General features: G+C 34.0%; 1 protein-coding gene across 5 annotated transcripts in view; it reads right to left on the bottom strand.

Moving 5' to 3' along the window:
* Nucleotides 1–5,908: 5,908 nt before the first annotated feature.
* The window catches only part of USP15 (ubiquitin specific peptidase 15), a 112,432-nt gene continuing 106,363 nt past the window's right edge, over nt 5,909–11,977 (bottom strand). For 3 of the 5 annotated variants that reach the window (XM_045071838.1, XM_045071839.1, XM_045071840.1), the window contains 3 exons: nt 11,394–11,482; nt 10,000–10,059; nt 5,909–7,889 (listed from right to left, as the gene is read on the bottom strand). In XM_045071838.1, coding sequence (XP_044927773.1) covers nt 7,707–7,889; nt 10,000–10,059; nt 11,394–11,482 — 332 coding nt within the window. In that variant the 3' untranslated portion in view covers nt 5,909–7,706. The remainder of the gene's footprint in view (nt 7,890–9,999; nt 10,060–11,393; nt 11,483–11,977) is intronic. The other 2 variants (XM_004766581.3, XM_004766582.3) reach the window with 1 other exon arrangement.

The following is an 11,977-nucleotide window of genomic DNA, read 5'->3' as shown; positions in this document are numbered from 1 at the left end:
TCAGACCCCAAGCTCTCCTAAATGGAAATTCTACAGCTGTTCTAAGTTATAAACTAAGGAAGTTGGAGTCAGAGGGGCAACATGACTTGCAAGAAGGTGGTAGGCCTAGAATTCAAGTGGTTTAACTCCCAAGTCTATGCTCCAAACCACTCTTCTCCTAATGGAGGGGTTAGAAGAGAACTTTGAGTTGGGAGAGGAATAGAATCTTTTATTTTTATTTTTTTAAAATGGTGATCACTCTGGCAGAATAGAGAATTAACTGGAATAAGAAGAGACTAGTGGCCAGGAGACACAATCCTGGTGAGTGGATCTGCTGCATTTCAGTCTGCCATGACATGTAGAGTTATTTAATACTTGTTAAATTCAAATACTTATAATTGTTACTAAATATATCCAAACATAATAAAAGCTATAACCTCTGGAGTTTGAACTATTATCTTTGACTCAAATGGTTATATACAATGATTAATGAAAGTAGGGGGAAAAAAAAACAACAAAATCCATGCCTGCCAAAGGCAGAGAAAAAGTTCTCTGGGGTGCGTGGGTGGCTCAGGCAGTTAAGTGGAAGTCTGACTCCTGACTTCCACTCAGGTCATGATCTCAGGGTTCTGAGATCGAGCCCCGTATTGGGCTCCCCACTGGGCCTGGAGCCTGCTTAAGATTCTCTCTTTCCCTGTGCCCCTCCCCACTCTAAAAAATAAAAGTTAATATAAAAGCTATGAGGTTATAATCAAGAATAGCTTTAAAAATCATTATTTGTTAGTATGCAACTGGATTCTAGTATCCATGATGAAATTTTAATTTTCAAGCATACCATCACAATAATACTTCTGCTCTGTCTTTTACAGGAGCCAGGACAAAGATTAAAAACAAATGAAAAAAAAATTAATTTGACCCAGCCTACTGGTTATTCTTTTGCTAAAAATATATAATTCAACAATAATTTCAAAAGCTGAATGTAAGCCTTCCATTTAAGAGTTCTTTTGTGATAAATGATACAACATTCTAGGTGTCCACGGTAGAAAACACTTATTTTGCAAAACCTCAAAGTTCACACCTATGTGTCTATTACCTCCCTTGCAAGAAACTGGTATCATTTTATGGTTCAGAAAACTGAAAATCAGAAGTTAATGATTTTAGAGTTAGCTGTGGGGAAATATTTTTAAATATAGAATGTTCCTTACCATACCCCACTGTCTCCCAACAAATATATTACCCAAGTATTTGTAACTACTGAAGTTCACTGTTTGAATCTGCAGTATTACCTCAACTTACACATAGACACATGGCTCAAAATTGAATTTAATTCTGAGTTCTTTAAATGGAAGAGTTTATCTTACTAAAGTCACTCAATATTTCAAAGTTATACAGGAATCCTTCCTCAAATTAAAAAATATGTACTGTAGTTTTTCCGTATTTATAATTTTTCTCATTTTTTGCAATTGAGGGCAAGTCTAAAATAATTCTTATTTGTTTCAGGAAACTGGTAATTCACCTCTTCACATAATGGAAGATGGTTTTCACTATAAAGAAAATGAAATACTTTCACTTGTTTATAGGGAGAATTCAGTATCAGAAGAAAGCAGGCTAGAAGAAACAGTGAAGGCACACATGGAAGGCCAGACATATATGAGATACTTTAATACATAAGTCTAAATTATCTGAATCATATCTAAGAATCAATGAACCTCTGATGCTCTTTTACAAAGTTTAAAAGAAAAGCAAATACTGTAATAAAAGTTTAATGAGAGATTTGAGAGGTTACAAAGTTTAAAAATCCTGAAAGATTTAAACTAAGAATTTAAAATAAGGTGATAGTTAAGCTTTTATTTTATTTTTAGAGATTTTAGTTGACAGAGATAGATAGATCACAAGTAGGCAGAGAGGCAGGCAGAGAGAGAGAGGGGTAAGCAGGCTCCTCGCCAAGCAGAGAGCCCAATGGGGGGCTCGATCTCAGGACCCCGAGATCATGACCTGAGCGGAAGGCAAAGGCCTAATCCACTGAGCTACCCAGGTGCCCTGATAGTTAAGCTTTTTTTTTTTTTTTTTTTTTTTAAGATTTTATTTATTTATTTGACAGACAGAGATCACAGGTAGGCAGAGAGGCAGGCAGAGAGAGAGAGGAAGAGAAGCAGGCTCCCTGCTAAGCAGAGAGCCCAACGCGGGTCTCCATCCCAGGACCCTTGGGATCATGACCTGAGCTGAAGGCAGAGGATTTAACCCACTGAGCCACCCAGGCACCCTGATAGTTAAGCTTTTAAACAAGTTTGGGAAATTATAAGAATGTGTCATTATTGAGAAAAAGGTAAGAATACACATTATGGGAAAAGACTGTTGGGATGATTCCATATTTATTGTTTTACTTTTATGTATGTAGATTTAACTCCAGCTAGCAATGGACTTGAAGGTCACAGCAAATGAATCTATTTTTTGTTTCAGCAAGCTATATAGAACAAGCTGCAAGTTCCTGATGTGAGGAAATTTTGAGCAAAATGAGCACCATCATCAACCATGATTTTCTACAGTAGAACATAGTTAATTACCAAAACAGTTTAAACATTTAAAATATTTGATTTTGTGCATATTGGAAGATACTGAAAATATTTATTCTTACAGGATTTCCATTTAAAAGAACAATTACAGAAGAGCTGTATATTTAGCTGCTTTGTACAATCACATCCAACAGACATTTCTAGAAAAAAAATTACACCAAAATCTATTTGATTCACTTGCTCCCTGTCCTCTGAGACTCTAGACTCTATTATATCAACTCTTGATTTTCTTAAATGATTTATCTACTTTCTAGATTCCCTTAATAATGTAGAGTCTCTCTCTCATTACCCTGGCAATTTCCGCACTCTCAAAAGGCAGAGACGGGATACAATTAAAGACTATGGTATGATGTGGGGTGAGTATGTTTCCCAATGTATTTATTTGCCAAAAATAATTTTTGTACTGCCTGTTTTATGTTACCTACTAAAAAATTCTTTACTCCATCATTACTGCAAATAAGTCTTGATCAATATTTGAATTTTACTATGTACATTTTAAATTCTCAATTATGATATTTAAAAACCTACTTTATGTAGCTTATAACAATTTGTGTATATTTTTTAAATGAAAGTTTTGTTGTCTGGACTATTTGGAAATTTTTTTCTTGTTTAATATATAGTAAATATGAATTAAACATATGAAAAATACACATATCTAACTGAAATGTTCCACAATCTAAAATGCTTATAAGATTATATATATATATATTTCTCATTGCAAAAAACCTGATAACAAAACAATGTAATACAGCTCTGCAACTTCATATTTAAGTCAAGGATATCCATACATTCTCCTTTCACCTCTATCTTTTAGTGCTTTTGAGTGTCATTAAAAGAATAATTATCAATGTAATTATATTTTCAAAAGAAGAGATTTCAAAGAAAAACAGAAATTTTATTTTGTCATAAAATAAAAAATAGAATTAACTAGGGCACCTGGGTGGCTCAGTGGGTTAAAGCCTCTGCCTTCAACTCGGGTCATGATCCCAGGGTCCTGGGACTGAGCCCCACATTGGGCTCTCTGCTCCGTGGGGAGACTGTTTCCCTTCCTCTCGCTCTCTCTGCCTACTTGTGATCTCTGTCAATAAATAAATAAAAATATTTAAAAATAAAAAAATAAAGTAAAAAATACAAATAAAGATTTCCACTATTCTTCTTTGGCTCCAGAAATGAAATTATTTTCTGAGATTTTAGAGGATTTCTGGTTCTTTGCTCTAACAATCAAGAATTTTCCACATCTGTATCTTAAAAACTAACTTAAAGAGAATGTGCTAATTTATATTGCACAAGCAAAGATCAGGAGCATACCACGGGAGGATTGGAAGTAGGCAGTAATGAAATGTATTGTCAATAAAGAACATAAACATAGGGGTGCCTGGGTGGCTCAGTCAGTTGAGCAGCTGATTCTTGATTTTGGCTCATGTCAGGGTTTTGAGATGGAGCACCTACCGGGATCCACACTCAATAGGGAATCTGCTTTGGGATTCTCCCTCCCGTGTCCTCCCCCCAAGTTTTTCCTAAAAACAACAACAACAACAAAAACCCCATAAAAAAACTGACCAAAAGTTGGCCTGCTTTTTATTTTCACCATGTACCAATAATAGTGTCAATTCCTCTTTGGGGTGCAAGATTCTAATCTGCACACACCCCATCCCCTGCCCCTTTGGTAAGCCAATGAAAGAAACTCACCTCATCTTTCCTTACAGTCTCCTGGCTTCTTTCTTTTTCTTTCTTTCTTTTTTTTAAGATTTCATTTATTTATTTGACAGAGATCACAAGTAGGCAGAGAGGCAGAAAGAGAGAGGTGGGGAAGCAGGCTCCTTGCTGAGCACAGAGCCAGATGCGGGGCTCGATCCCAGGACCTGGGGATCACGACCCAAGCTGAAGGCAGAGGCTTTAACCCACTGAGACACACAGGTGCCCCTCCTGGCTTATTTCTTATAGAATGTCCTTACCTCAGGGAGATTAGTTGATGAGAAAGTGTTGTCCTTAAATTCTGTTCTTATACAGAATCAATCAATAGTTACTGATTTTCTTCATGCCCAAATCAAAGGTTTGTGTGGTTTTATAGTGAGTTGCCAGGAAAGCAAGGATAAATATAGGTCTGCTAAAAAGAACAAACCATAAGAGAAAGCAAGATCTTTAAACAAAGTATCAAGCTATAGCTATTACAGAGATTAATTAAAACTAAATTATATGTGAAGAAAAGAGTCCTGAAAATTAGGGATGCATTTGTGGAAATGTAAAGAACGGCATACTTGAGTTAGATAAACAAGGAAAAAAGTGCTGTATTAAATTTAAATCAGTAATGAGTATACTACATAGTTTACAAAGCACCTTTCCATAAAATACACGAGCTCATTTGAGATCTCAAAATCCTGTGAGGCAGACATTATAACAAAGTGGGCAGGAGTATACAGAACTGAGGATAGAATATTGGCTCCACCACATAGTAATTATGTAAACTTGGGAATAGTAACTGCTTTGTACCTTGGTTTCTCCAAATGAAAAACAATGATGATGAATGTCTCTACCTCATAGCTACTATGGGATTAAATGAGATACTACATACAACACTTTAATATACTACCTGGTCCATTTTAAGTACTCAATAATGCTATTATTATTATAATTTTATAGGTGAAGAAACATACTGGGGGAGATTAAATTCAAAGTCATCTGACTACTAAATAGAAGAGCTAACAGTGGAATTCTAGACTGGCTACATTCCTACCACCCTTATTATTAGAATTAGATACTATTAGAATATCTACTTAGATATTATTATGAATATCTACTTTTAATTAGAGTATGGATTAACCTTTTGCACTATATTTATTTATTTATTTATTTGCAGCTGACAATGTCATTTGAGTTTGACAAATTCAATGCTATTATTAACATCATTTTCTATTCTAAAAACACTTCTTTTGGTGGGAATAAAAGTTAATCAAAGGCATTGAAAACAAATGGGTCTCCATGGACAACTGGGGTGGAAACTACAATCCAGGGCTGGAAAAAGTTAATTTTGGTTTTTCTGTAAACCTCAGAAAAATGAAAAGTCTATTAGGTGCTAGACAGCAGAAAGACTGCAAGCTCTGTGAGTGGAGGGATGCTTTTTTATGGCTCTATCTCAAGACTACAGAACAGTGATTAGTAGGTGCATAAATAAATGTTTAATGATTATTTAAAAATCAACTTTGAAACACATCCTTAAGAGGATCTGCTTTACTCTGACATGCTTTCTTTTCTATCTTTAATTATATAATAACTAAAAAGTCTATCATATAGTCACCCACCCATTAAAAATAGGGGGTTTTTATCAAAAGATTCAGAGTAAGAAATAAAAGACTAAATAAGGCCTTAAATAGCTTTATTGAAATCTGTATAAATAAACATGCACATTTCAAATGTAAACTCAAGTGAACTCAAGTGCAGACAAAATTTTAACCTCTGACATGCAGGAGGTTAGTTTACATTAAAAAAAAAAAGAAGAAAAGCAAGAAAAGAAAGGAAAAGAAAAGATAAACAAAAACAAAAACAAAAACAAACCCAAAGCAGCTTTTAAAATACCAGGATGAAAAACCAGCTTTAATATCAAGGTATAAAGCAAAGCCATGATCAACATACCTCATTTATCCTGGTCAAATGCATTTTCTTTTTTAACTTTTAAATGCTAACATAAATAAATAATTTACCAAAAATGTGCACTCACAGAGTGAACTTTTATTTACAATACACAATTTATAATCTATTGTATTTGATTAGTTCAAGTGAAGAACATTATACTTTTTGCTTTAATAACAGTGGGACACAAAGCAATTTCTCAGGTAGTCGATATGTGAAATGTGCCCCAGCATTTAGATTTTCTATTAAAGGCAGTATTGTATGCCAATCGACAATACATTCTTTCAACTAGATTAAAGGGAAAAAGCAGCAAATGAAAAATGTTTCAAATGTTCACACGTATTTTTGGCATCCTGGATCCTTGAATGTGGCGAACTTAAATCAAATTCAAGGTTTGTATGCTTTATTTACTATACAGGTTCTGACTCTAGAACATGCAATGCCAATTTTCTTATAACAAGTTACCTTCTGAGAAAAGCTGTAAGGCTATGGTGAATTCCATCAGGAACACACAAAGAAAGTTAACAGACCTACCTTAAAGCCAATTGTCCATTAATGATTTAAAGGCCAGTATAGGAAAAAAATTTCTCATCTAAGCTTGATGTAGTTATTACTATGGATACAGAATATCCTTAAGTCTGTCCTTCTATTACAATAATTGGAAGAGCTAAAAGTTGCCAAATTACCGAAAAATGGGGTAGAGAAAAACAGACAGCAAAAATTTTAATTTTGGAACACACCAGATTAAAGATATACATTTTAAAGCAAGTGAAAAATATTTTGAGTATCTAAGGAATAGATCCGAATAGCAGTAAAAAATACTTACATTTAACTGAAAAATCATTTTAGATGGAGTGTGAAATCTAGAACCTGTTTCCACAACAGCACTAAGATGAACATAATATTCTGGATTTTTAGTGATACTACAAAAGAAAATAACTTTTCCAAGATTGTTTTTTATATCATGATTTGGTTTTTTAATAGGCCCATGTAGATTACCAGGGATAGATTTGAAAATTTGGTTTTCCAAGAATACTACTGCAGTATTATGCCACATTGATACCGCAGCTAAATATTATAGTAATATTATGTGGCAGCCTAATGCACATGAACTAGATTATCCAAAAACTAAGTTCAGCCATAGTTTTCTTGCAGTATTATTAGAGCAAAATAAATGACCAACATCCACAAATTTAACATTTGTCATCAATTAACTCACATCCAAAAAATTAAAGAAAACATAATTCATCAAAACAGCAGCAAACTTAAAAGGGATTTATTTGTGATTTCCTATATATATTTAGCTTGTAATTACAAGACTGTAAATGTATTAAGAGACAATTTCTGTTAAAGTTTTCATTGTGTTTCACTTCAAGTACTGCACAAGTTAAAATCTGATAAAGGATTTACATTCGGTTATCTGAAACTCCCCATCTCAGACTTTTGTTTAATGTGGTGGGTAACTTCATCATTTCAATAGATACCACCAGCAGGAAAGTCTCTCTTTTATGGCTTCTAGAACTTTCATTAGTTAGTGTGCATACAGTTTTCATTTTCTATATCATTGTCATTATCATTGCTATCTTCATCACTTTCTAATGGGATGCCTGTGGCAGCTGAAGCACCTTTAGTTTCTCGGTCAAGAGGAAAAAAGCCAGTTCCACTGAAAGTGTCTTGTCTCTGGTAGAAAAGTACATATGCCGCTTTGGACTGTTGAAACAAATAAAGCATATTAAAATCATCAAAATTCTCAAAGATCACATTAAGTATACTATGTATTTTTCAGCTGGTAATCCATTTTGGTCATAAATCAAACAGGGCATAAATCAAACAGAAAAATCCCACATGGTCAAAAGGAAGTTACTAAAATTGGTTTAAATATAAGATGACATCTATATATAAAGGAGGAAAAGTCACCAGAATTAGCATTTTTATTCTCTATTACATTCGTTGAATAGGTAAGTAAATGCAACTATTTCATAGATCGACCTAGTTAACATGAAACAATTCTATGCTTCTTCCCTCCCATCTCTAAGGAAAAGGTAAGCTTCTTTCTAACACTAATTACTCTAAGTTTGCTTTATAGTCCAGCTTTTCCTACTGTTAAGGATATTGCTCCGTTCATCATCACTACGTATCTTTATTTTTTATTTTATTTTTAAAAAAGATTTTATTTATTTATTTGACAGACAGAGATCACAAGTACGCAGAGAGGCAGGAAGAGAAAGAGGGGGAAACAGGCTCCCTGCTGAGCAGAGAGTCTGATGCGGGCTTGATTCCAGGACCCTGAGATCATGACCTGAGCCAAAGGCAGAGGCTTTAACCCACTGAGCCACCCAGGCACCCATCACTACGTATCTTTAGTAAGTTCTTTATCTAGTGGACTTCTTGGCATAACAAATACTCAAAAGTCTTTTCCCATCCTAAATCCCTCTTCATGCTACTGCCTTCTTCTAGTTGCCAGGCTGGCAGATAGAGCTGTCGAATATTCATTTTTCACTCTCATGCACACTCCTCAATTCAGTATGATCTGTTGCCCCAATCATTCTAACGAAATGCCTTTCACTAGAGGCAATAATCTGCTATAGACAAATTAAATGGGTGCTTTTTAAAATCCTTTTAGTCAATCTCTCGATAGCATTTAATGCTTTACTCCTCCTCTTTCCTGCATCAAATAATTTTTGGCATTTATGACACTATTTTTCCTTAGATCTTCTATCTCCATGGTTGTTTCTTTTTTTGTGTTCTCATTAAGTCCTAACCTTAAAAAAAAAAATCACTTTCTGTCCTCTGTCAACTCTTTCTCAATCTTTACCTTCTCACTAGGTGACTTATTCAAACCTATGGCTTCAACTGCTATCTAAGACCAATAATGCAAATTTATAACTAAAGCTAGTTCTCACTCCTGAACTCTAGTCCTATTAGTCCCACTTTCTAATGGAAAATTCCCCAAAGCTATCATATAAGTAGCTCAAATTTCAACAGCAAATATTCTTCCTATATTTCCTCTCGTGGTAAATGCTGAATTAAGTCATCTTCAACTTCTTCCTATGCATTTCTATGTATTTCTATCCAATCTTGATCAAGTTCTAATAATTCTATTAAGGAACTATCTTGTCTCTATACGTTATACCACAAACTTAAATTTAGAAGCTTGTATTGCAGGAATGACACCTTCTTTTAGCTGGAGGCTATAATGGTCTTTCTGTTTCTTTTTTCATTGCCTTCCAAATTTAATACTGTTCTATTGCTTAATAATCACCCATGCTTCTCACAGTCTTTAAGAAAAGCTCTAAACCCTGAAGAATATCATCCTTTTTGATCTAATTGCCAAGTTTAAGTTTAGCCTAATTTCTGCCCCATATTCCTAACAAGTATGTCCTTTCAATAATACCCAATTATTTCAATAATAGCAAAGTATGTCCTTTCAATAATACCAAATTATTTCAATAATACCAAATTATTTGTTTTCCTAAATGTCATGTTCTGTCATGCCTCCTTGCTTTTGTAGGTATTGCTTTTCTGCTTAGAACACCTTTACTTCTTTCATTTAATTTACTTCCATTTTTAAAGTTGCAGACTCAGGTCAAACACCACTTTCTCATGCAATCTTCCCTGCACTGGTCCTATCTCTAAACCCTAAATCAATGGAGAGATGGCTGTCCTATTTCCATGCAGTCAAGATGTTTAACAGTACTTATGATTTAACTGTTAATTTACTTCTCTGTCATTTCTGGACTTTCAGCCTCTTCAAGTCAGAAATAGCTGTCTTTTAATCTTGTTTAGAATTGAGTCCTATATAAAGAAGGTACTCAAATACCTGCTGACTACATGAAGTATCATCACTGTAGGTAATTTCAGGATGTTTTGGTTGGGAGATCTAGAGAGAAGAACACAACTGAAAAGTGATGGTTGAGACCTGAAATTAGGAGTCTAAATATAAACTGGAAATATAATTAATTTAGGCACATACATATTTAAAAAACATTAGTGTTCAAGTCTCTTTGTTAGGGAGTTAAGTAACAGTACATAATATATATACACACATAGATAAAGATATAAGATATCTGTAAAGAAACAACTCAAAATTATTTCATATCTGTTCATACAACAATGGATTAAAACTATGTCAATAATAGGGCTCAGAAGTTAATTAATTTATTAAACTGGACAATATATGTTGAAGACTTAAGGCACTACAAACTAATGAAAAAGCTAGTTTCTGTCCTCAAAGAATGTAAAATTTAAACTGGGAAATATGAGCTCCATGCTCACAGGAACAAATACTACATTTCTCACTCTTTGTACTATTGTGATCAAACAGTAAAATTTAGGAATACAAACTTTAATAGAAAAATAAACCCTTATTAAGCCAAGTCTTCGCTTTCTTCTTAGAATAAACTTGTCATCCCCTCACTAATCAATATTTGTTAATAAAAATATGCTCTACTGGGAAGCAAAACAAATGCCAATATTCTGGCTCCAGCTGTGGCTGAAAAACTGATGCAAATATGAACAGATATTACTTCCTCATTTTTCTACTATTCAGAAGATATTCAAGTAACAGATACTCAAGGTCAATTTAAAAAAATTTCTCTAATTTGTTTCATCCAACCATGTAATTTTGAGTTTAAATGTTTAAGAGTCACAAAGCATAAGACTTTACTTTAAAAATCATAGGTATGGTAATAGAAGGCCCTTAAAGATTTTTCCTTTTCTATTTTAGTATGCTAAGTAGTCAATGTCCCCAAATGTCTGAACCTACTTTCCTACTTTCCAAAGGAAAATTTTATTATTTTCATTAGAAAACTCCATTTTTCATGATGAAATTTATGCTTCTTTTAGTAGGCAAATTTGGAGACAAATTTCCACTTAGAGGACAACTTTACATTTCTTTAAATCAGAGAAAGTATCTCTTAACTATTAGAAACTGCTAAAATATAGACTGTAGTGTTTCATGGGAGCTTTTAAAGTGGCTCTTGCGGGGCGCCTGGGTGGCTCAGTGGGGTAATGCCTCTGCTTTCGGCTCAGGTCATGATCCCAGGGTCCTGGGATTGAGTCCCACATCGGGCTCTCTGCTCAGCAGGGAGCCTGCTTCCTCCTCTCTCTCTGCCTGCCTCTCTGCCTACTTGTGATCTCTGTCAAGTAAATAAATAAAATCTTTAAAAAAAAAAAATAAAGTGGCTCTTGTGATTTTTCAGGAAATATACTTACCACAATCTGGTCTTCAGATGCAGTTGAGACACTACTGTCATCAAAGTAGTACCATTTTCCATCATCTTTATTTTTTGCGAAAGCAGTATCTAATGAAAAAATATAATCACTTCTGTGACTGAAATGATCTATGGTTTCCTGGGGGAACCCGCAAAACTTTACAATCATCTATATAAGGAATACATATTAAAATTACATGACAATCATCTACACAAGACCTAAAGACCTATTACACATTCAACTGATTCCATTGATTACAGGTTTTAATATATTTCCTACAATCTAAATGCCCAAGATAATTTTCAAAGACATTGAAATTTGTGACTTTTTCATCCCAAGGACACACAGAATAGATTTATTATTTTTCAGTTCACAGAATAACACTAATGACAATACATGGGAATTAATATTTATGTAGTGCTTATGGTAGACCAGCTCTAGTGCTATGTACTTTACATGTATTATCTCATAGAGAAGGTATTATTATTCCTCTAACTTTAGAAATGGGGAAAGTGAAACATTAAGAGAAGTTTAATATGTAACGGTAAAGCTGGTAAGCTTTCACCAGGTTGAGTGAGCATTTA

This window comes from Mustela putorius, unplaced genomic scaffold, assembly GCF_011764305.1.
Source record: "Mustela putorius furo isolate JIRA1106 unplaced genomic scaffold, ASM1176430v1.1 tig00003988_pilon_pilon_pilon, whole genome shotgun sequence".
Taxonomy (NCBI): domain Eukaryota; kingdom Metazoa; phylum Chordata; class Mammalia; order Carnivora; family Mustelidae; genus Mustela; species Mustela putorius.
The sequence above is the reverse complement of the archived record's forward strand: the minus strand, read 5'-3'. Positions and strand labels throughout refer to the sequence as shown.